This window comes from Bathycoccus prasinos (assembly GCF_002220235.1).
Source record: "Bathycoccus prasinos genomic : Chromosome_10".
Lineage (NCBI taxonomy): Eukaryota > Viridiplantae > Chlorophyta > Mamiellophyceae > Mamiellales > Bathycoccaceae > Bathycoccus > Bathycoccus prasinos.
Genome location: NC_023999.1, coordinates 194609 through 217203, shown reverse-complemented (window position 1 = coordinate 217203; position 22595 = coordinate 194609). Strand labels below are relative to the sequence as shown.

General features: G+C 48.9%; 11 protein-coding genes across 11 annotated transcripts; 4 read left to right on the top strand and 7 right to left on the bottom strand.

The window, feature by feature from the left end:
- Positions 1-536: 536 nt before the first annotated feature.
- Positions 537-2954, bottom strand: Bathy10g01150 (predicted protein; the record flags this gene model as incomplete). Its single annotated transcript, XM_007510684.1, has 1 exon — positions 537-2954. The coding sequence occupies one exon, from the start codon at positions 2952-2954 to the stop codon at positions 537-539; it is 2418 nt and encodes an 805-aa protein (XP_007510746.1).
- A 351-nt stretch (positions 2955-3305) lies between these two features.
- On the bottom strand, positions 3306-4592 carry Bathy10g01140 (unknown protein; the record flags this gene model as incomplete). The annotated part of the gene is made up of 1 exon (XM_007510790.1): positions 3306-4592. The coding sequence occupies one exon, from the start codon at positions 4590-4592 to the stop codon at positions 3306-3308; it is 1287 nt and encodes a 428-aa protein (XP_007510852.1).
- A 351-nt stretch (positions 4593-4943) lies between these two features.
- Positions 4944-6068, bottom strand: Bathy10g01130 (predicted protein; the record flags this gene model as incomplete). The annotated part of the gene is made up of 1 exon (XM_007510532.1): positions 4944-6068. The coding sequence occupies one exon, from the start codon at positions 6066-6068 to the stop codon at positions 4944-4946; it is 1125 nt and encodes a 374-aa protein (XP_007510594.1).
- A 352-nt stretch (positions 6069-6420) lies between these two features.
- Bathy10g01120 (predicted protein) lies at positions 6421-8676 on the top strand (the record flags this gene model as incomplete). Its single annotated transcript, XM_007510385.1, has 1 exon — positions 6421-8676. One exon carries the CDS (start codon positions 6421-6423, stop codon positions 8674-8676), a length of 2256 nt encoding a protein of 751 aa, XP_007510447.1.
- Positions 8677-8782: 106 nt separating this feature from the next.
- On the bottom strand, positions 8783-10168 carry Bathy10g01110 (predicted protein; the record flags this gene model as incomplete). Its single annotated transcript, XM_007510539.1, has 1 exon — positions 8783-10168. One exon carries the CDS (start codon positions 10166-10168, stop codon positions 8783-8785), a length of 1386 nt encoding a protein of 461 aa, XP_007510601.1.
- Positions 10169-10498: 330 nt separating this feature from the next.
- Bathy10g01100 lies at positions 10499-10879 on the top strand (the record flags this gene model as incomplete). The annotated part of the gene is made up of 1 exon (XM_007510470.1): positions 10499-10879. The coding sequence occupies one exon, from the start codon at positions 10499-10501 to the stop codon at positions 10877-10879; it is 381 nt and encodes a 126-aa protein (XP_007510532.1).
- A 68-nt stretch (positions 10880-10947) lies between these two features.
- Bathy10g01090 (glycosyl transferase family 2) lies at positions 10948-13728 on the bottom strand (the record flags this gene model as incomplete). Its single annotated transcript, XM_007510577.1, has 2 exons — positions 10948-13174; positions 13349-13728. The coding sequence occupies 2 exons, from the start codon at positions 13726-13728 to the stop codon at positions 10948-10950; spliced, it is 2607 nt and encodes an 868-aa protein (XP_007510639.1).
- A 225-nt stretch (positions 13729-13953) lies between these two features.
- Positions 13954-14745, bottom strand: Bathy10g01080 (predicted protein; the record flags this gene model as incomplete). The annotated part of the gene is made up of 1 exon (XM_007510605.1): positions 13954-14745. The coding sequence occupies one exon, from the start codon at positions 14743-14745 to the stop codon at positions 13954-13956; it is 792 nt and encodes a 263-aa protein (XP_007510667.1).
- A 331-nt stretch (positions 14746-15076) lies between these two features.
- Positions 15077-16924, top strand: Bathy10g01070 (unknown protein; the record flags this gene model as incomplete). The annotated part of the gene is made up of 1 exon (XM_007510678.1): positions 15077-16924. The coding sequence occupies one exon, from the start codon at positions 15077-15079 to the stop codon at positions 16922-16924; it is 1848 nt and encodes a 615-aa protein (XP_007510740.1).
- A 199-nt stretch (positions 16925-17123) lies between these two features.
- Bathy10g01060 (predicted protein) lies at positions 17124-19021 on the top strand (the record flags this gene model as incomplete). The annotated part of the gene is made up of 2 exons (XM_007510762.1): positions 17124-17375; positions 17639-19021. The coding sequence occupies 2 exons, from the start codon at positions 17124-17126 to the stop codon at positions 19019-19021; spliced, it is 1635 nt and encodes a 544-aa protein (XP_007510824.1).
- Positions 19022-19231: 210 nt separating this feature from the next.
- On the bottom strand, positions 19232-22565 carry Bathy10g01050 (unnamed protein product; the record flags this gene model as incomplete). Its single annotated transcript, XM_007510573.1, has 2 exons — positions 19232-20146; positions 20211-22565. 2 exons carry the CDS (start codon positions 22563-22565, stop codon positions 19232-19234), a joined length of 3270 nt encoding a protein of 1089 aa, XP_007510635.1.
- Positions 22566-22595: the final 30 nt, after the last annotated feature.

Sequence of the window (22595 nt, the reverse complement as noted above, 5' to 3'; positions counted from 1 at the left end):
TTAATTAATTATTTTACACAGACCGCGTGTAGGTGTTTTTTTTTCAATTCTTTCACGTGTGACAAAACACTTTATTCTTTTCTTCACTTTGCTGCGCGGCTGCTCACACAAAGTCAAGAAGAAGATAAAAAGAGAAAACAATGGGCTTAACGCGCTCTCTGTTCATGAAACGCGGTTCCGGTTTTGGTGACGATTCGGAGGAGAAAAAGCAGCGCAACTACGGAAGCGATTCTTTGTTGGAAGAGGGACGCGCTTTGGGGGAGGAGACGGAAGAGGAATTACGAATAAACAACAACAAGAACAGAAACCCAGTCGCGAAAGCGATGTCGTCCTCGATTGGCGTGTTAGCGACCGTTGGATTGTTCATATACGGGTTTGGGATGCTGTATGGAAACAAAGAGGCGATTTTGGGGCGGTGGCGGATGACTTCTTTGAGTAGTCCCTAGGGGAGGAAGACGCGCCCGCTTGAGCTCGAGAACCAACCCCTTGTAGTGCTATATTTTTGTTGTACATTTATTTATATATCATCATCATAATCACTTCTTTATGAAGACGAGCTCGAGAGCGAATGCGCACCGCGTTGTGGAGTTGTCTTTCCCGAAATAGCCGCAATCGACGACCGGTATCGCAATCGTCGGCGGCGAGAGATGACGCGTCTTCTTCTTCTCCTCGTCTTTCGTAAAGGAGGAAGAGTTTTTGTCAAAGAGTTGATTGAAAGAGTTTCGGCAGGCAAACTCTGCGTCTTTTTTCGTCCCGTGCTTTTCAGAATAGTACACTTTAACGGACGTCGCGTCGAATGGAGCGAGTTTATACGTTTCGCGGATGCGTTCGAAGTGCTCCGCCACGTCGACTCTTTCGTCCTTCCCGTCCTCGTCGCCGAGACGCTCGAAGAAAATCAAAATTCTCGCCCACTCGTTTACGCGGCCGATATACTTTGCTGTTTCTTTAAAGTTACCGAATACGCTTGTTCGTGCGTCAAAACAAAGCTCTCCGTTGGTGTAGGAATCCTCGTCCATCGAGTTAGGTGATAACACGAGCGAAGACGCTAAGATTGGTTCGATTTCCATCGCGGCGTTTTTCGGGAGCATCGGCACCGTCAAAAATAAGGACATGAACAAACCGCTCAGTTTTTCTCGCATAAAAATACAATCTGGATCCGTCATGTCGCTTATATTTTCTCCCCCAACGTACACGTCCTGGTTCGTGTTCTTGTTCTCCTCTTCTTTCTCCTCTTTCACGACGAGAGGATCGCAATACGGTTCGCTCGGATCCCAAACGTGATTACGGCAGTATTCCTTAAACGACACAGAGTGCACGCTTTCATCCTCAGTCTTCCTGTTTGATGACGCGTAGAATGTTGTTTGCACGGCTTGTTTCGCGAACGACACTTTTTCGCTGCCGTTGTTTTTGCATATCTCTTCACGAATCTGATGACACGATTTCACGCACCGTCGCGCCTCCTCGTACACGTTCGATTCTAAATCTAAATTTCTAGGTTGCATGCCGATTTGTCCAGCGACGTACAGAAATGCGCCAGCTCCACACAATTGCGCGTACGGACCGATACATGCCGGCGCCCACGCGGATATAGAAGCCACGTGTAAACTCTTGATTCTTTTCGAGCGTGATAAAACCATTGCGAGTATAAAACTAATATCATCTTTCAGCGGTAACGCGACACACGCTCTCGCGCTTGGTTCAACTGCGCGCATGTGTCGCGAGTACGCGGCATTGAAAGAACCAAAATCATCCATAGATTTCAAATAACAATGCGTCATCGTCGCGTGTTCTTCGATGGAAAATATTCCTCCTTCGCGTTTTAAGGCTGATTTGAGCTCTTGAAACGCCTCGTCTGCGTTGGCTTTGTTTTTACACCGCAACCATACGGTTCTACTTTCGTTGTCGCTAATGCTATTGCTCTCGCTGCTCTTGCTGCTGCTGCTGCTACTATTACTACTGTTACTACCATCGCTGCTGCTACTATTCATACGTTGCAAGTATACTTCCACATTCGGACTCAACTTTGCATTATCATCGTGAATATCGAGAGAACGTAGCGAAAGAGAGGTCGGAGGAGGAGGAGGAGGAGGAGTCGCGACGTAATCGTCGGGTACCCATACGACCTCTCCGCATTCTTCATTCGCATACTTGTCTTTTCTACCATCGTTATCTTTTCCCTTCTTCTTTACACTCACTCTCAAAATCTTCAAATGCCCACTTCTGGCGAACCGGTCCGCGCTCGTTTCCACGACTTCGCTCTCCTCGATGCGTAACCGTCCTCGAGTAAAAAACGGAGCGTCTAGAACCAGACTCTCAAACTCCCCACCCTCGCCGCACGAGTGTGACCCGTACTCTTCCTCTATTCTAATCAAGTCTTCCTTAACTTCCGCTAAAGTCTCCCCCAGATGCTTCCTAGGATCCAACCCCATCGCGGCTGTTTTCACGAGCACCGCTTCGATCCTCCCGACATTTAAGATATCTTCCAACAACCTCTTTTGTGGCGTTTGTTTCCACAAATAACTCAGGGAGACTAAGTTCAGCTCAAAACATATCCTCTCCACTCGTAACCTCTGGTAATCGCTCAGAATCGCCCCCGAGCACACCGCGTCGACTTTCACCCGCTCCTTCGCGAATTGAATCAACGCTCTCAAATCTTCGATTTCATCCGTTTCAACGCCTCGTTCCGGGTAATTCAAATCCGTGTGGACGCTCCGACCGATCAGTTTCCTCCTAAAAACCGGTATATTTTCATCAATTAACTGAGGGTACAGGTTAATCATCGAGTGCGAAACGGTTTGAAAGCAATGCGAGTCTAACTCCTCCACGTGTTGGTCCTCGGGCGTCAAATTACCTAACGCCGTTATCCTGTGTCCGTGCGTTTGGCAGAGTTGCAAGGCAAAGATGGAGTCTTTGCCGCCAGAGACGAGCGCGAGAACCGAGTATATTTGCGGCATTTTTAAGAGTAGGAGGAAGGAGTGAGGAGGAAAGGGGTGAGAGAGAGAGAGAGACGGAGAGATGATTCAAAGGAGTGGGGGATGAAAATGTGAATTGTGGTGCACTTGTTTCATTACAAAGACAGAAGTTTTATTTTTCCCAAGCAGTCTGTGCTCTACGAGTAACATCTAAAAAACGTAAACGTAAACGTGATCCCTCACGTTAAATTTTTGTAATAAGATACTCGTAATATAGGAACCTGAACTGTTGGTATCGTTTCGTTTCCAATGGAAAGAAAGTCTTCGAAGAGAAAGCAACAAAAATCTTTTAAAACTCCTCCTCTTACCCCAGCGCCAATGATGAATAAGTTTTTAAACGATCATGAACGGATCGAAGCCGTAAAACTGGGCAAAATCACTCCAGAACAAGCTTTCCGCGTGTTCGTCGACGAACTCGTCCTTATACGAGGACATCGCGTCTCGAAACACCAGAAACTCGTCCACTAAGCTCGTCGGCGGAGGACAGCCTTTCTGGCGAAGGTACGCTCCGACTCGACAGTTCCTCACGTACTGTTCTTCCGTTAATAAAGGTTCCTCTCCGACGACGACGTTTCGTAAGGATAACTCTAAAGACCATAATCTGGAGTAGAAATCGACGCGCATGAGCGTCCATGAATTCAACGGTATCACTTTCGCTTCTTCGACTAAATATTTGAACGCTTTAAACTGGACTTCCCCTTGGTTAACCATGTCCACGGCGTAACTCGTCGCCTGTTCCTCTTGAATCGGGCACCCGTTTTCGACGACGTACTTCAACGCCTTGAAAACAATCTCGTTCTCTTCCTCCGTGTTGTCCCTGGGAATATCAAACCCTTGGAATGCATCTATGGCATCAAACAGCACGAAATCATACCACGGCGCTTGCGCCGTCTCCCGTAAATATCTCAAACACTCCAACGGCTTCCCGCCTTTCGCTCGATACCCGTATCTCAAAACCCCTAAATACGTGTCGGCGCTTTCCAACGGGCACTGATTTTCGATGCAATATTTCATCATCTCGTAGTTCGCGTGTTGCGCGGCTTCAATCAAAACGTCTTTATCCCAGTCGCACTTCGCTTCCTCTCTGGCGTATTTTAAAAGCTCCAATTTGTTCGTCGAGGCGACGATTCGAGCGAATCGTCCCGATCCTCTCCCCGGGTAAAACTTAAACACGTTGTTTTCGAAACCCCACGCGTATCTCTCGAAGCAATACTTTAACGTTTCTCGGCTAAAACAGAGCGACTCTACCGCCCCTTCCACCGCCGCCTCGTCGCTGTCGTTGTTGTTGTTGTTATTGCTACTGCTACTCTCCTTGCCTAACATTTCTCCCCGGACGTATGTTTGGTACACTCGCGGCGAGTAATTCTTTACGAGCGCTCTCGCCGCTCGATTCGTCTCGAAGAACAACTTCACGGACGATTTGTCCAACTTCGTGTCGAGGATTTTCTCGGAGAAGAGGAGAGGAAGGTCGGTGACTAAGTGCCAAAGCGGAGAACAACAATCGCGAGAGTTTGGAGGAGAAGAGGGAGAAGTCTCGTTGGTGGTTTTGGTTCTTGGCTTCTTTGTCGTCCTCTTCCTCGTCTCTTCGTCCTTGTCGTCGTCGTCGCTGCATTTGCGCATCGTAAAGTCTCGGGTATTCGTATATTATAAATACCTGTTATAATATTATTACGCGGCAAACGCGAAAAGATGCGCAGGAAGTGATGATGAGGATGAGGATGAGGATGAGGAAATGTACTCACAGAGGACAGAGATGTTTCGTTCAAAATAAGCAGTCAAAGCGATATTTACGAGAACCAGCGCGTGCAACTTATTTTCTCACTCTATTAACATGTTTATAATATTAGTTATAATACTCTACACGACTCGCATACATATACACAGACAACTTTACTGAGACAATTTGAACAACTACAGTAGATATATATCTATCTATATATATATATATATACATATTGTTTATTGAAGAATTTAGGAGTAGGTCTTTTCGTTCTCGTCTGCGACTAAATCGCGCACGCCTTGGAACAACGACGCCGGTTTGTAGGAGAAGAAAGCCAACAACATCGGTATCGGCGTGAGCGTTATACCGGTGAAGTCGGCGCCGCCTAACGCGTTGAATCGGTTCAACGCCATGAAGAGCACGACGGGGACTAAAATCGTCGGTGGACCGCCTTGGCCGCCTTGGGAGTCTGCTTTTTGAGAGAGCAAGCGGACGTAGAGTAAACTTCCGAAGGAACCCAAGGCCCAACTGGCTAAGACGCTCGCGTTGGAACCGGCGAACACGGCGCCGACGCCGCCCGCGACGCATAAACCAGCCGTTCCGGTGAATAAATCGCGTTTGCTTTGTTCCAACCGCATTTCGTCTTCTTTCCTTCGTCTTAATTGTAACTCGGTTGGTGTTTCTTGCGTTTTCTTATCGGCGTCGTTTCTCATTTTCCAATCGGAATCTTTAATCGTCCTGTTTAACATTTGCCTCGACATCGGTCGATAACTCGGATTCTTCGCCGCTTTTGCTCGTTCCGCTTTCGCCCACTCGTTGGCCCATCTCGACCTCTCCGCTTTCGTCGGCGCGTAGTTCCACCCGTCCAAATTATATTTCGAATCCCCTTTATCCGTCGTCGCTAAATCTAACGCGTTCAACCGTTTCCCTCGCTCCGCTCGCTCCTTCGCTTCTTCCTTCTTCTTCTTTTCAATCTCCCTCACTTGCTGGCCGATGTCAACCGATAAGTCGTCCATCATATTCACCCGTCCAAATCCTAAACCTGAGTTTGATTTCTTCTCTTCTTCTTGCTGTCGTTCTTTTTCGAATCGCTCTTTGCGTCGAAACTCGGCGTCGATGTCGTTCTCCCACACCGGACGGTATTCGGATTTTCCTAATCCTCCACCAGAACTTTTTGTCGTCGTCGATATTGTCGTTTTCGCTTTCTCTTCATCGTTTTTACTCTCGTTGCTAACGCTGCTCCTGCAAAACACCTCCCGTCCTCTGATCGTCGTCCTCCCAACGACGCGTTCGTGTTGCCGACGATGATGATGATGATGACGCGACAAAGAAGAACACGACGTCGCCGTCGTCTGAATCGTCCGAGAAATCATCATTTTCCAACCACTCTATAAATAAGAGAAATACGAATAAAAAGATCGCTTTATTTTCGCAAGTATGCGTGTGCGTACGTAATAACACGTTCTCTCTCTCTCTCTCTCTCAGTCAAAGCACCCGATGATACACTTCCGCCGTCGTCTCTTCTGAACCAACCCTCACAACGAGAAGAACAAAAGCAGAGAGAGAGAGAAAAAAAAAGTGAAGAATCCAATCGTATTCCAAGAAGAAGAAGAAGAAGAAGAGAAAGAGGGAACACAAAAAAAACGTTTAGGGTTTAATTCCGTAGTAGGGTTTAGAGTGGCAGAAAAGTGGCAGAAAGAGACTGCGGGTGCGGTGGAGCGTACAAAAATGATTGCCACGAATACTACGCGTTGTCGTCCGGTGCTTTTAACGACGAAGTCGTCCTCTTCGTTACGATGTCGCATAATACGTCGTAATGTTTATTATTATTCAGAAGCTTTTTCCTCGAGGAAAAAGACGGCTTTGGTGGTAAAGAAGAAGAAGAAGGTGTCGACGTTTTCATCTTCATCGTCGTCCTCGTCATCGGATATCGTCGGAGCTTTATCTGATTCTTCGGATTCTTCTTCTTCCTCTTCTTCAGAAAGAGGAGGAAAAACACGAGAAGCAGCGGTGTTACAAAAACTCGTCGTCGTGAACGTTGTCACCGTTGGAGCGTTATGCGTCGCTCCTTCGTTTTCCCCGCCTCCTGCGTTCGCTTTGGAGGAAGAGATGAGCGGTGTGTCTGGTGGTGGAAGTGCTTTGACGACTCCTAGTACTGCGGAGGAGGAGGCGCCGCCTGGAGGAGCTGCGAGTTTGGAAGCACCTTCGACGTCGGACTCAACAAAACCGGCGTTTACTCTGAACATGGACTTGGACACGTCCGCGTACGACCAAATGACAAGAACTGGCGGGAACTCGGAGAAGGCGAAAGCGTTGGTGAACAAAGGCGTGCCGTCGGTCAAGAAGGACCAAGGAGGCGGGTTCAATTTGATTCCCAAGCCGAAAGAAGAGAAGAAGAAGGTTGAGAAAGCACCGAAAGAGAAGAAAGCGGAGAAGCCGAAGAAAGCGCCGACGCCGAAGATGGCAAGTCCTCTCGAATCGAAAGGCGCGAAAGAAGAGGACGGGTTTAATCCAATCGTCATCGTCGCGCCGCTGGCTTTAGGCGGGTTCGCGTTTGGAGCGAGTAAACTGATTGGCGGGCCGTTGGTGGAGAGAAAAGAGGAAGAGGAGGAACAACCGAGAACGCAAATCATGAAGAAACCTAAAAAAGTCGCAGAAGCGCCGCCGCCGCCGCCGCCGCCACCGCCGCCGGCGTTTACGCCGCCAAAGATTGAAGTACCAAAAATTGAGACGCCAAAAATTGAGGTTCCAGAGTTGCCGAATCCGTTCGCGTCCATGGGGGGAGGTGGTGATCCTTTGCCTCCGGACCAGCCGCGTAAATCGTTTCCAAAGAGGTCGGAAGCTTCGTTTAACTTTGTGGAGGAGGACGAGAGTAATTCTTCGGGTGAAATCGACGACGCGTTGGACGAATCGTACGAGGATGATCGAAAAGCCGCGGAAAGAGAGATGGAACGAGAAATGCGCGAGGCAGAGAGAGAACAGAAGCGAGCGGAAGCAGAGGCCAGAAGAGAAGAGAAAAAATTGGGAGCTGCGCAGCGTCGAGAAGAACAACGCGCGGAGCAAGAAGAGAAGAAGAGACAACAAGATATGATTCGCGAACAGAAGCAAGCGGAAGCGGCGGAACGAAAAGAAGAGCAAGCGCGAACGAGAGCGATGAAAGCGGAAGAGGCGGCAGAATTAAGAGCGCAACGACGAGCAGAGGCGGAAGCAAAAGCTGCGGCGGCGAAAGAGGCGAGGACTCAAAAGAAATCGGTGTCTGTGAAAGTCTCCGCGTCCGAGAGCGGCGAGGGTGGGAACTTTTTGACCGCTTTGACTGAAATGAGAAAACCGGCGGCGACGCAAGCGCTTCCGGCGCAAACCGTCCAAATGCAGCGTAAAGTGAAAACGTTTTCGAACAAGTCAAAATCGATGGCGCAAAAACCGTCGCTGGCCTTGACTCAAAAGGTGAGACCACCCAATGCCGTTGGCGGTTTACCGCAAGGGTTCCCGTCCGTAGAGGATTTCGAAGGTTTGACGCAAGACGAGAAGTTGGAATTGTGCGATAAAGCAGACGCGATCGTGACCAGGTTAGAAACGAGAGCGGACGCCGCGGAGAAGTTTATCAACTCTCCGGTGACTAGTCTGTTGTTCTTTTTGAAGCCAGGGGCGGAGAAGAACGCTATTAAAGCCAGATCGCAAGCAGAAGAAGCGGCGGCGGCGGCGAGATCGTTGCGATCCGCGGCGTCTAATCCGCTCGGCGGCGCAGGCGCGGCAGCGGCTGCTGTGGTGGGTATCTTAGGTGCAGGTGCGCTTTTGTTTGGTGTATTGAGTAGTGGTGGTGGAAATGGTGGAAACGGTGCTCCTTCGCCGTCGTCGAACGTGACCGCGAAAGCGCCGTCGCCGCAAACCGAACAAGTGAGAGATATTGAGGCAGCCGAGAAAATGGAGGCTGTCAAATCAGGCGAAGCGAGTGCGGAGGACGTGTATGCTATGTTTACGAAGTAAAATGAAGATTTCGACTTTAAATATTGTCTATTTAAATATAAGGATGCGGTACAGGTATACAAGCGCTACGATGTTTTACTTACTACATGACTTTGATTTCTCTCTTCTACGTTGCTCCGTTTTTTGCCTCCGAAGCGTTCTCCTCCTCTTTCGTTTCCTCTAACTCTATGTCCTCAAAACTGCCTCTCGGCGTCATTCGAAAGTTGTTCAAAAACGCCAGACGTTGGTCTCTTGGCGAGTCCGGTATGTCTCTCTCGTCCGCGGAGCCGCGCAGTCGCGAAAATCCCAAAATACCGACCCGCTTTGGTTTCCCAACTGTCTTCCCGTCGGAGGAGTGCTGACTGCTACGTCGCAAATCCGAGGAGTGCTGACTGCTACGTTTCAAATCCGAGCCGTCTTGGCCACTCGCCCTTGAATGTTCCCTCGAATTTGGTACGCTATCCGACCAACGCATGGTCGCGACAATGCTCTGAGCCAACCCTTCCGGCGCTATGAACTCGTCCAACGAAATCTCGCCTTTATCTTCCTGGTCGAAGGCGCCCCAGACCGATCTCACGCTTTCCGCCATGGCCCGTAATGATCTCACTTCGGCGTTCAAATTAAACGTTTTCACCAACGCTCTGATCAATTCTTCCGAATCCAACGTCCCAGAGTGATCTTCGTCCCAATACTCGAACCATTTTCTCGGTTGCATCTCCAAGTTTGGACAGTTACGAAATCGTCTCTTTGGCGTTTCAAAAGTCTTCAACAAATAATCCAACAATCCATCCGGTTTCAACAACTCATCGCGACTGATGAAACCATCGTTGTTCGCGTCGTATTTCGGCCAAATCTCACCGGTTAACTTCTTCTCGATCGTCCTCCAATCGACTAAAAATTGCGCTCTCAAAATGGTCACCAAATCCGTCGGCGAGACTTTCCCGTCGTCGTCAATGTCGACGATATCAAACCATAAATTCGGATTCGTCGAGCACGACGGCACGTTCACCGATCCATACACCGGCACTCGACATATAGGGCACGTCGCCGATATTCTGTTACGTTTCGTAGTATTTCTTACGTTGTTTCCGTTATTATTATTACTGTTACTTCGACTTCCTCCGCTCCGACTCGCCGCTTCTTCTCCATCATCATAATCTTCTTCTTCTTCTTCAAAATCGCCTCCCTGATCCATCATCATCTCCTGGTCCGCGTGTTCTAACAGTTCCCTCGCGCACGCCGCGTGAAAGTAGTGCTTACACGTCCTCGTCCGTCCGTCCTGTTTGACGAAAACCGCCGTTCGGTGCGAACACAAATCGTCGTAACACACCGCGCACTCCTGGTGCTCCTCGGTGATGTGAATCTGTTTCTGTTGTTGTTGTTGCTTCTTGTTCGTTGTCGTCGTCGTTGTCGTCGACGCATTAGGTGTTATCGCGGGCGCGTAATGGTTGGACATCAAATCTTTATTCGCTTGCGTCTCCGGGACGTACTTCGGGAAGCACATGCACGGCATGATGATTGCACGACTTTCGCGAAAGGGCGAGACAAACGGGCAGAGATCAGAACGTAAAGAGTTCTTTCGCTCGCGCGTTATTCGTATTCGTCGTGGTGGTATTGGAGATCGAGATCTTAAGAGAAGCGCTTTGTCGCTCGCGCGCTGTTGTTGGTGTTGTTCTGCTCAATTCTGAAGACTCTTTTGAACGTTCAAAATTCGTTCGTGACTGCCATTTTTTCAATTTCTTTACTTTTTTTTTCCTCTTTCTCTCTCTGATCACATCACACATGCGCATTCGTTTTCAACCTCACGCGACTCTCTTTTAAAGTCTCGCACACTGATAATACCATGGGACGAAGAAAGAATCCACATCCGAAAAGAGCGGTGAACGCGAGGACGGTTTTGAAGGTGGCGAGAGATAAAGAAGAAGAAGTGGAGGAGGAAGAAGAACCTTTGGTGTTGTGTTTGAGGATTCCTGAGGAGGAGGATGATCTCGAAGCAAATCATCATCAGATACAAAAAGAAGAAACGACTTTTAATAAGAAAGGAACGAAGAGGAAGAGAGCGCAACACGAGTGCGATGTTTGCGAGAAGCGTTTTGCTACGGCGAGTGGTTTGAAAAGGCACGTGCGTATTCACACAAACGAGAAACCGTACGAATGTGATGTATGCGAGATGAAGTTTCGTCAATCTGGTGATTTGAAAGTCCACATGCGTCGCTGGCATTAGCTCATGAATAGTCCTGTTGTACCAGAACAGCATTACGTTTATTACTATTATTATTATTATTATTATTATTAAAGCTCTACGTGGCCGAAGTTTTCTTCCTGCTCTCTTCTTTGTCGCTCTCCTTCTCGAATCAAGGTGTCTTCGTCGACGCCGTGGAAGCGAGCGTCGCCTTGTGCCATCATTCCGGACGGTTTACCGATGTTTTGTTTGTTCTTGTTGTTCGATGCTTTCGGGAAAGCGGCTTTGAGGAGGTTCGAGTGCATGGCCTTCGGTAACGTCCTCAAGTACGGTCGCAAAGAGCGTTTTCGGTTGATTAAATAATCCGTCGTGCGTTGCATGGAGCCTTGGGAGAATCGGTAGTAATACACGGACTCCGGGACGATGTCGACTTGGAAACCGCGCATGGATGCGTTGGCATACATTTCCCAGTCTTCGAAACCGATCTGTTTGTCTTCGGTGTATCCGCCGATTTTCTCAAACGACGTCGCACGGACGCAACAGTTAGCGTCGCCGAAGCAGTTTTTGAACGCGCCAGTTTCAGCGTCGCCGCCGAGGAACAAATACGAAGGTTCATCGTCGACAATTTCTCTCGCTTTTAACGGATTATCGTGGCTCCAGAAGAATTGAACTAAGGAGGTCAACACGTCTGCGTTGCCGTTTTCCATGGCGACGACGAACGTGCGCAGTTCGTGCGGTTTCGCGTAGTTATCGTCGTCCATGAACATGACGTATTTTCCTTTCGCGTGTTTGAAACCGACGTTTCTGGCACCCCCGAGGTATACGTTTTCCTTATTCCGTACGATTTTCCAATTTCGTTTTCTGAAATCCGCCTCTAACGAATCGAGGAAGAGTTGCGCTTCGTGTGAAGGCGATTTATCGTCCACGAGAATGAATTCGAATTTCTCGTGCGGGTAGTCTTGATCGATGACGCTTTGTATGGCAACTTTGCACAACCGAGGCCGATCGTAGTGCGTCATGACGATAGACACGAACGGAAGATCCTTTGCTTCGATGTTCGTATCTTTTAGGAAAACAACGGAGTTATCATCGTCTCGATAATTACTCGCGAAATTCAAGCCACCTCGTTTCGATTTGTACTCCACGACGACGTGCGTCGTCCATCGCAACCACTTCTCGTCGTTTTCAGCCGCATCGTATCTCGGTCGCGCGCTTAACGCGCCCTTCTCTAAAACCTCCCGAATTCTATTCGCTAAGAGCTCGCCCGTCATCGCCATTTTTTCGTGGTACGTGTCTTCTTCCGAATAGCCGATGAGCGACATCGCGCGATCTTCTTCACGCAACAAATCGCGCGTACCGCCTACATCGCTCGCTAAGAATGGAATCCCAAGTTCCGCGCACTCGTACACCGCGTACGGGGAATTTTCAATCAGAGAGGGCAACACCGCTAGCTTTCTCTTATTCCCCTTCCTATTCGCCGCCGGACTCTTCAAATACGCTTTCGCCTCTTTGCTTCCGAATCTAGTTTCAATCCGCCACGGCATGTTCGTCCATTTCTTCGCCCTTTCCCTGACGTACTCGTGACCGTTTTGACCCAAAACCGACGCTGCGCGTCCTAAGAAGGTGATTTTACTAATCATTGACGCCATTGTCTCGTTTTTGAGCAAAATATCCACGGCATCGCAGAACTCGACCACGCCTTTGCGCGTCTCGAAGCGACCGAAAAAGACCAACTCGTCCACCATAACCGCGCTTCGTCTCTTCTCGTCTTCCACTTCTTCGGCGCTACGATCATCATCATCGCTATAATCATTATCGCTAATACTATCACTACTCATGCTATTTCTTCCTTTTCTACTTTCCTCTGGCAATAAGTTCGGGTGCACAATCGCCTCTCCGTTTGTATTTTCCGCCCAAGACTCTCTTCGCATCCACTCTAACAAATACCTCGAAGGCGACACCACATAATCAGCTAACTTCACCGCCCTTCGCTCCATAAAATCCATCTCCAACTCGCCAACGTCTCCTAAAACCTCGTTGTTACCGACTACCTTCGCCCATTTGTTATTCCCGTGCGTTTGCACCACAATCAACAAATTCCTCAAAAACAACCCTTGCGTCTTCGCCAAGAGCGAATAATACGCCGCGCCTCTGTAATCGTGAAAATGCGCGACATCAAAAACGTGCTCGTGCGTTTTCAAATACTTGTACACCTCGTGCGATTCCAGCAAATGCCGTCCGATGTAATTTTTGTTCGGTCGATACAAACCGACTAATTCGATGTCGTGTTCCTCTCGGTAAAATTTCTCCCAGTGCGAGAACGGTTTGTTTTGACTCCTATTACGTAAAAAGCGAGAAGACGAGAACGAGAAAGGTACGATGATAGGTCAGTAACTAGTATAAAAGACACGCAATACGCAGCATAAAGTACGACGACACTGCAAAAACTATTCACAACAGAGAGAACAGATCGCGAACACGTGATGACGGCATCGCGTCGACATTTTTTACCTCTCGCCTTCGGTGAACACGACGGTCACAAAATTGCCATTTTTGGCGTACAATTTTGCCAGAGCGGTAAACTGCGTGCCAATGCCGCCGTTGTTCGTCGGGCCGTCGAATTCGCACGTGACTAAAACAACGTTTAACTTTTTTCGTCCATTGGTGAGTTTCGCGAGGCGTTCGTTTTCATTCGACGCGTGTTTCGCGACAGAAATGTCGGGAAAACCAGTTGAAAATTTCGGCGATGATTCTGACGATGATGGTTCTTTATCCTCCGCAGAAACAACAGGTATCGTCGTTCTCGTCGACGAGAACACGATAAAGAAGACAACGAAGAATACGAGCAAGAAGTAAGGAAAAAAGAGAGGGAGAAAAGCGCTTTTGCGCATCGTATCAGGGTGCACTTCTCTTCCTCTCTTTCTAAATTTATTTATTGTGAGGGATGGCCTCAAAACTCCTCTAAAATAGACTACTACTACAAACGCGACATCGAAGCGACATCGTGGAAACGACGACGACGACTCTCACTATCAATCTTCTTCGAAGCATTCTCGGCGACCATCTCGAGCACTCCGTGTATTTCATGGCCTCAAAACTCCTCTAATAGACTACTACTACAAACGCGACATCGAAGCGACATCGTCGAAACGACGACGACGACTCTCACTATCAATCTTCTTCGAAGCATTCTCGGCGACCATCTCGAGCACTCCGTGTATTTCATCCCATAACGGTTTATTTATCCGCATGACGGCGTCTCTCCATTTTCGTACTCGCGGACGTTCCGCTAACAACTGGTCCAGCGACGAGAGTTCCTCTCGAAACGGCGAACCTTTCAACACGACTAAGTTTACGATATCTTCAATTACGAGCAAATCCGCGATGGAGGGATGTTCCCTTTCGTTCAAAAAAGGAAACGTATCACCCAATCTTAATGTTTCTAAAACATCCAGGCTCATTTTCAACCGCTCTTCGTAATGTTTCGCCAACTCGAGCGATACCTTACCTCCCATATTCCCGGCGACGAACGCGTGCCACGACACGCCCGCCGCCGAAGATCGAATAGTCGTCTGGTACCAATCTAAAGCGGACCAAATCTTCGCCTTCTCTCTTAAATCATCAGAGTACATTTTCGACTCGGAAACAATCGAAGGATACTTTTCGGATAAGTATTTCAAGATCGCCGAGCTTTCGCTCAGGACGAACTTTACCTGTCCTTTCTGTCGTTCCACACAGAGCGCTGGCACTTGCCCGAATTTGTTGACTCGTAAAAACGGTTCAGATTTGTGTTCTCGTTTGTGGAGTTTCACGAGTTCTATTTTCACCGGAAGGTTTACGATCCTATACATATATACAGTTGCGTTTCGTGAGTGACGTAACGAGAGAGAAATGCGCGTGCAATGCATCGCGCAAAAGCGCGTAAGGAGTACACAAAAACGAGACGAACACCCCTAACTAAATTCGTACCGAATAAACATCGCGCACGCGCGGGACGGCTGGGACATGTAGTCCACGTAAAGCGTTAGAAAATCTTCGTCGTTGTTGTTACTCTCATCATCGGTAAAGGAAAAGGTGGACATTTTGCACGTTTATGCGTGTATATATAAATTGCGCGCGTACACGCGAGAACAACAAGTAGGGGAAATGTCAGACGTTTTCTCCATTACGAGAAGCAACGACGCACGATGAGAAGAAGACGAATGCAATGAGCGCCACGTTTGGAAAGACGGCATCAGCATGAACAGCGAGAAGAGCAGTGAACGTCTTTTTCCTCCTCTTCGCACCGGTGGTGGTCGAAGACTCGTCGTCTTCCTTTCCGCGCTCCTCGCGACGACGGTCACGGTCTTTTTCTGCGTCAAAACCTCCACAGGAATGCTTTCGGATTGGTATCTGACAAAGACAAGGATGACGATGATCGACGGGAACGAAGACGAAATCGGCCCAGATGGTTTTGGCAAAACCGCGTTCGAGAAAAAGAACGACAACTTTGACGAGAACGAAGAGGATTCGGAGGATTTTGTATCGTCGAAGAGAGATGACGAGAGCGATGGAGGAAAAGGAGGAGGAGAAGTGCGCACTGAAGGCGAAGGAACGTCTTGTCCTTTAACTTCTCAAGATGTCGTCGATGATGATGTATTAATTACGAAAGCGTCGAAAACAAGGCAAACGTGGGCGTTTAAAGCGTCGTCGTCGATGCAATACGCGCACATGCCGACGCACGCGACGCACGGCGCTTTGGTTGTTTTGGCGTTTCAAGGCGCGAGGCGAAGCGAAGGGCAGGCGAATCAGAGGATTTATTTGGTGAGGTCAGAAGATGGCGGGAAGACTTTTGACTCTTTTGCGGAAAACAACGTGAAGAAGTTGAACGCGTTAGTTGTAGAAGGTGGGAGTAAAAGTAGCTTTAGCGAGAGGAACGACGTGGAAGTTCAAGCGCAGTGGGGGCCCGCGTTGTTTAAAGAGGAAAATGAAGACGAGGAAAACGTCGAGGACGAAAAGAATAGAAAGAAAATACCTCTTTTGCGTCTGTATTACTCGCAAAGTGAGTCGTGTTTCTTTTGCAGGCACAAAAATAGTTGCAATAGTGTGGATGCGAAAGAATATCGCGCCGGGGGAAACCTTTACGAGTCTACGTCGAAAGATTTCGGCAAGACGTGGTCGAAACCGAAATTGATATTAAAGGAGAAAGAGAGAGACGCGACAAAAGGTGGACACTCGCCGAAAGTTGTCGCGAGTCCTCCAATTCGATCAAAGTTATGGAACGCTGAAACGAACGCGTCCTCTTCTCCCTCGCATCTTCTTCTTCCGTACTGGACGCAAAAGCCTCGCGTGGGCGCAAACGGCATCAAGAGCGCGTGCGCTTCAGAAATGCAAGCCAAGGACGGACCGAGAACGTTGCACTCCAAAGATAACGGGAAATCTTGGCATCCGTTGGGCTCACACGCCGTGCGTCACGAAGACTCGCATCGTAAAGCGCCAGAGATTGACAGGCTTTTGGAAGGTGCCATCGTTTCGTCGAATAGAAAAATCGTCCAATTTTTCCGGGCGACGCGACCGAGAGTGTACGCGAGTTTGTACGACGAGAAAAAGGCAGAGTGGGGGAAACCGTTTCCAGTGAGAGCGACAACGGTACCACTTAAACACCACCACGATCATCTCCGCCAACACCACCACCGAGACGAGTTCCTCAAAATGCCAAACGCTAAGCTCCACGCTATATCCATCCCTTCTTCTTCTTCTTCTTCACGGAGTACCCGCCACGGCCACCAAACGCAAATCCTCCTCGCGCACAACGACCACCCGTACAGAGTCCGTCAACGAGGTAACCTCGTCGTTCAAATCAGCAACGGCGTCAACTCGGACAAAAACGGCGTCGCTCCGTTCCACAAACTCCTCGACATCGAAACGAGGAGAGGTCGAAAAGAAGGCGAGATGGTCATGTACCCGCACATGGAAGTCTCTCGGACGACGACGAAAAAGAAGACGTCGTCGTGTGAAGGCAACAATAAACGTCATCAATACGAACTCACGATTTCCTACAGCGACCACGGTAGAGGCATTCGATTCATTCGCGCGATATTAGAGTAACAATAGCGATAGCGAGAGCGCGTGTAAAAAGGCCACATTTTTCCTTTTTTGCTTCAAAATTTCCCCCTCCTTTTCGGGGGCAAAAAACTGTTCAAAAACGTCATAAAGAAAACCATCTGTCCAATCGTCATCACCTCCTTTTATTAGCGCTCTTATCGTTGCAGTAAATCTCTTTTAGAGGACAAAGAAGACTGCTAACATGTTGCGTCCATCAGCGTCTCGTCAAGATTCTCGCAAAAAGTCCTTCAAGAAGTCCGCCGACGCGGAGGAGAGTCGACGGAAACGAGAGGACCAGATGATCGCCATACGGAAAGAGAAGCGAGAGGAAGCGATGGCGAAGAAACGAATCAACGTCGGGGGCGCTTCTGGAGGCGCGGAGATTAACCCGAACGTGTTTAACGACGCGAGTGATTCGACGGCCATGACGCACGAGCAAAGGACGAACGCAAAGGTACGTCTTGTTCGTGTAGCACACCGCTTGAAAGAGCGTTGAAAGAAGAGGGAGATCTCGCCTCTTCGTCTGTGTTTTTTCAAAGCAAAGGGGGCTTTAATTGAGATATTTTACGCTCGCTCGCTCGCTCTTCGATGTGCAACATTTTTACGCGTGCGACGAAAGAGCATGCCTTTTATTCGTATTCCTCTTTTGTCGCTTTGGTTCGTCTCATCTGTGCATCTATTCTGACTGTATACTCACTCTTCTATAATATAACACAGTTGGAATCTCTTCCGCAAATGGTGGACGGAGTGAACAGTCCGGACCCCGCGGTGCAACTGGACGCGACGACTCGATTTCGTAAATTACTCTCCATCGAGCGCAACCCGCCGATTAAGGAGGTCGTGGCGACTGGCGTGGTTGGGAAGTTTGTGGAGTTTTTACAGAGAGTTGATTTCCCGCAGTTGCAGTTTGAAGCCGCGTGGGCGTTGACGAACGTGGCGAGCGGGACGTCGGAGGATACGGCGACGGTGATAAATTCTGGCGCGGTGCCCATCTTTGTGCAGTTGTTGTCTTCGCCGAGCGAAGACGTGAGAGAGCAAGCGGTGTGGGCGTTGGGGAACATCGCCGGGGATAGTACCAAATGCAGAGACTTGGTGTTGTCACACGGCGCTTTGCACCCGTTGTTGTCGCATTTGAACGAACACTCGAAATTGACCATGTTGAGAAACGCGACGTGGACTTTGAGTAACTTTTGCCGAGGGAAGCCGCAGCCGCAATTTGAGTTGCTGAAGGACGCGTTGCCGGCGTTGGCGAAGTTGGTTCACTCAACCGACGAGGAAATCTTAACCGACGCGTGCTGGGCGTTGAGTTATCTGAGCGATGGAGTGAACGATAAGATTCAAGCGGTGATTGAAGCTGGCGTGTGCAGAAGGCTAGTGGAGTTGTTGTCCTCGCAGTCCGGCGCGGTTTTGATTCCGGCGTTGAGAACGGTTGGGAATATCGTCACCGGGGACGATTACCAAACGCAAATAATCATCAATTGCAGAGCGTTGCCGTGCTTGTTGGATTTGTTGACTGGAGAACACAAGAAATCCATCAAGAAAGAGGCGTGTTGGACGGTGTCGAACATCACCGCCGGAAACAAAGATCAAATTCAAGCCGTCATCGACGACAAATTGATCCCGCCTCTGATTTATTTACTCGGCCATGCCGAATTCGACATCAAAAAGGAAGCCGCCTGGGCTATTTCGAATGCTACCAGCGGAGGGACGCACCAACAGACTCGCCTGTTAGTCAACGAAGGGTGCATCAAACCGTTGTGCGATTTGATTTCGTGCTCGGACGCGAGAATCGTCACCGTCGCGTTGGAAGGTTTGGAAAACATTTTGAAAGTTGGCGAGGTAACGAAGGAAGAGGAAGGGAGCAACTTATTCGCGGCGTTGATTGACGAAGCGGATGGGTTGGAGAAGATCGAAGCGTTACAAAACCACACGAACAACGACATTTACGAAAAAGCAATGCGAATTCTCGAACAGTACTTTGGCTTGGAGGACGAAGAGGATCAAAACTTAGCGCCGGGGATGGACGCGAGCGGTTCGCAGTTTACGTTTGGTCCTCCTGCCGGTGGTGGCGCCGCGCTGCAAGGTGGATTCAACTTCTAACAATTATAACAATACTTAGTAAAGCTTGCGCTTGTTTTTTTTAGCCGCAAAGCGCGCGCGCTTTCTATAGCTGACAATGATGCGCAGCAGACTACGTGAGCATTTTTTTGACGTCTCACGCCGCGCAATTAACTAAAACAACACTAACAACAACAACAACAACATTTGGGAATATACAATCAAATACCACTGAATCTATAATTATTATCATCACAACTTTACGCTCACGCTCACCGCGTCGTCTTTTTTCGTCCACGATTTGTCCCACACGCTTCGGTCGTATTCAAACGGTGCTTCTTTCAACTCCGTCGTGTACCCGTTCGCATCTAGATACGCCAGAAAATCTGGAGCTCCCGGGTATATGACGTTGTCGGCGATAACCACGGTGCCTTTTTGAATCATCCCAGCTTCCTCTAAACTCACCAAATCCGGTTTCAGACACGGTTTACAGTGATCCATAAACACCTGATCTGCAACCTGTCCTTTCAATAGCCTCTTCACTTCCGGTACGCTCGCGTTCGCGCTCCCGGTGATGACTTTCACCTTCGTCTCGTCGAATCCGGCGTACTCTAACAACGTCACCGCAACCTCCGCGTGTAACGGCTCCGCTTCCACGCACACCAACAAAAACTCCGGGTCTTCTAAAGTTCCATTCTCTCTGCTCTCGTCCATGGTGGCAATCGCCGAGTACCCTAAAAACGTCCCGAACTCGATCAGTTTAATTGGTTTACACTCCCTTTCCACGTCTCGTAAAATCTCTTGCTTTACTTTTCCCAGGTTGTACGTGGGATAAAACGACCAGAATAAATCCATCGCGTGTAAGATTGATTTGGGATCGCCTCGCGTTGCTTTTTGCGTGACAAAAGCTATGATATCCGACGGTTGCGCGTTCGGCCAGTCTTGGTAAAACGTCGATGCCTGTTCGTTGTGTTTCATGAGCTCTTCCGCGGCGTTCGCGGCGTTAGGGGAAATGAGGAGGAGCATCGATGGAATGGAAACGCGGACGAAGTTTGCGCGCGAAAGTTTGGCATTATCGCAAGAAGAAGATTTGGACGACGTGCACGCGAGACGAGACGTGTTCGTTCTTTTAATCGTGGCGATACTACTACTAAAGATGGATGCTTTCTGCGAGGACATTTTTCTTTGCTATTCTCTCTGCTATCTAGATGTGAAGTTAATAAAGTCCAACCTTGGAGCTCCTGCCTTTGGCGTTGAACACTCGCGTGGATTGCCCGCCACATTCGCACTGCCACTCGTACCACACCGCGCTCGAGCTGACGCACCTCCACACGCGTAAAATGATTTCATTCGGGGATTGAGGATCTTTAGACCTCATGTCGATAGGCATATCGATCGGAAAGAAGATCGGGAACCAACTGAACATGAGTTCGTTCGTGTCTTTGTTTCTCGTGTGCGTCGGGAGATGGATGGAACAGTTGACGGATTTTTTTGCTCGCGAGCTCTTGTAAAGGAGCGCGTCGAAATAGCCAGCAAAGCCGTGGAGAGTGGCACACTTGTCCTTCAAAGTGAACGCGATGACAGCGTGGCGCTCGTTTCGAGAATACGCTTTTCCTGTATTTTCCTTCGATGATATTCGTCTCGGATGCTTGAAGGTGAACACCTCTCGCGCTTCGTCCAGGAGATGGTGTCGGTACAACTTCACCACGTGCGGAGTTTCTTTTGCCTTCAAGTCTAAATCGCGAGAAACAGTCGATGAACACGCTTGATGGACAGCAGCACCCGTCATTGGCGCGAGGTAACTCGTATACTCTTGCGGTATGGAAATTCCTGTTTCCGGTTTCAAACACCGCTGCGCGCCATCTAAACATTCCGGCGAGAGTTCGTTATCGCCGAAGGATCCTAAAAGTTCCGAAACGAGAACGTCGCACTTCTCAGGCGCTTCCCATATGCGACCATCGCTGTGAAAAATTTCTGCATTCACGTCGGCCCAGTTTTCGCTTTGAGCTCGGTGGCGTAAAGTGTGCACCGCGTTCGGATTTTTCTCCACCACGTAAACTTTCAATCGATTCGAGACCGAGGCTTTTACCGCGGCATTTATGGTTGCTTTAACGAGTGGTCCTCTGCCAGCACCAACGACGGCAACGCGAATGATATCACTCACGGTATCTTTGATATCTAGCAAAGCTAACTCGATGGCATCTTCGTAAGCGTCGTATTTTGAATCGTCCTTCTCGAAGACTTCGTACGTCGCGCTCTCTAAATTATCCGCCAACGGTTGTAAAGGCGCTTGCACTTTGTCCCGGTAATCGCGTTCGATGACTTCTTGTTCAGAAAGGGGTGGCACGTTTTCAAATAAGTGCGCTATATACCTGAAATATTCTTTCATGGGGTGATCTTCGTTGCTCCACTCTAAAGACGACTGAGTAGTATGCGTACCGCGAGTACTTTCGTGAAATTGTATATCTTCGAGGGGAGTATCTTTATCCACGTTTGGATTCTTCACGTACTCATCACCAGACGCTAAAATAACCTGTATGTCTCGCTTGAAACACTCCGAAAGAAACTCTTGCATTTTTTTCGGTAACACGGGATACTGGTGTTTGTTCGGCGTAAAACAAAACGTATCCACACACACACATTTCACCGGCTCCGCGAACCATTTTGAGTAATCCCAACTGGCGTCGTCTCGAGGCACCATCTCGTATGCGCACATCTTTCCGAGGAGACCCGTAACGTTTGCCACGTCCCGTTCCTTATCACGTCTTGCGCTTTCGAAATCCAAACCGTTTAAATGGTTCGCCGCGGATGATTTCTCTAACACAGGCTCGTAAACCCCCGCGTTTCGTATGCAAATACCTAAATTTTCGTGTCCGTGACACGCCGCTCGAAACTTTTGCCAAATCGCGTACGAATCGTCATCGACCGAATCAAATTCCAACCACACTCTCGTCGAATTCACCATCGAATCTTCAAAGTGCGCGTTCACCACTCTCGCGCATTTCATTAAAGCGTGCTCTCGAAAACTATTCATGTCTCCTCGTACCTTTTCAATATCGTTCTCCTCTCGCGAGGACACCGCTTCGTCAAACGTCTCGAAAGCGCTTCTCACATCGTCGTCGAACCTCGGCCTATACGTCCGAATAATAACCGCGTGTAAATTCAAATGCGACGCGTAACTCAAATCCTCCTCGAGTTTGCGACACATAGTCTCGCACGTTCCGTGTTTCTTATTCTTTCCGCCTTTGAAATGCTCGTAATAATCGCCGGGGCATCCGAACGCAGACACCGCGACGACTCGACTCGACCAACTCTCCGCCGTGAGTTGAAAATCACACGGTCTTTGAATAAAATCACCGTCGTCCTCTTCCGAAGAAGAACGAGACGCTTCTCCACTCCTCCTCCTCCGTCTTCGGTTTCTGCGGTAAAACGCGTCGTCTCCATCCAACGAACACGCGATGAAATCGAATCCGATGCGCGTCGCTTTCTCCAACGCGGTTTTTATGTCGCCGTTTTTAATGTCGGCAACTTCGCACCCGGAAAAGTTCGAGTCGCCTAAATCGTTCCGCGTGAACGAGAGCGGCATTTGTTCGAGACGCAGCGCGTGTATTATGCG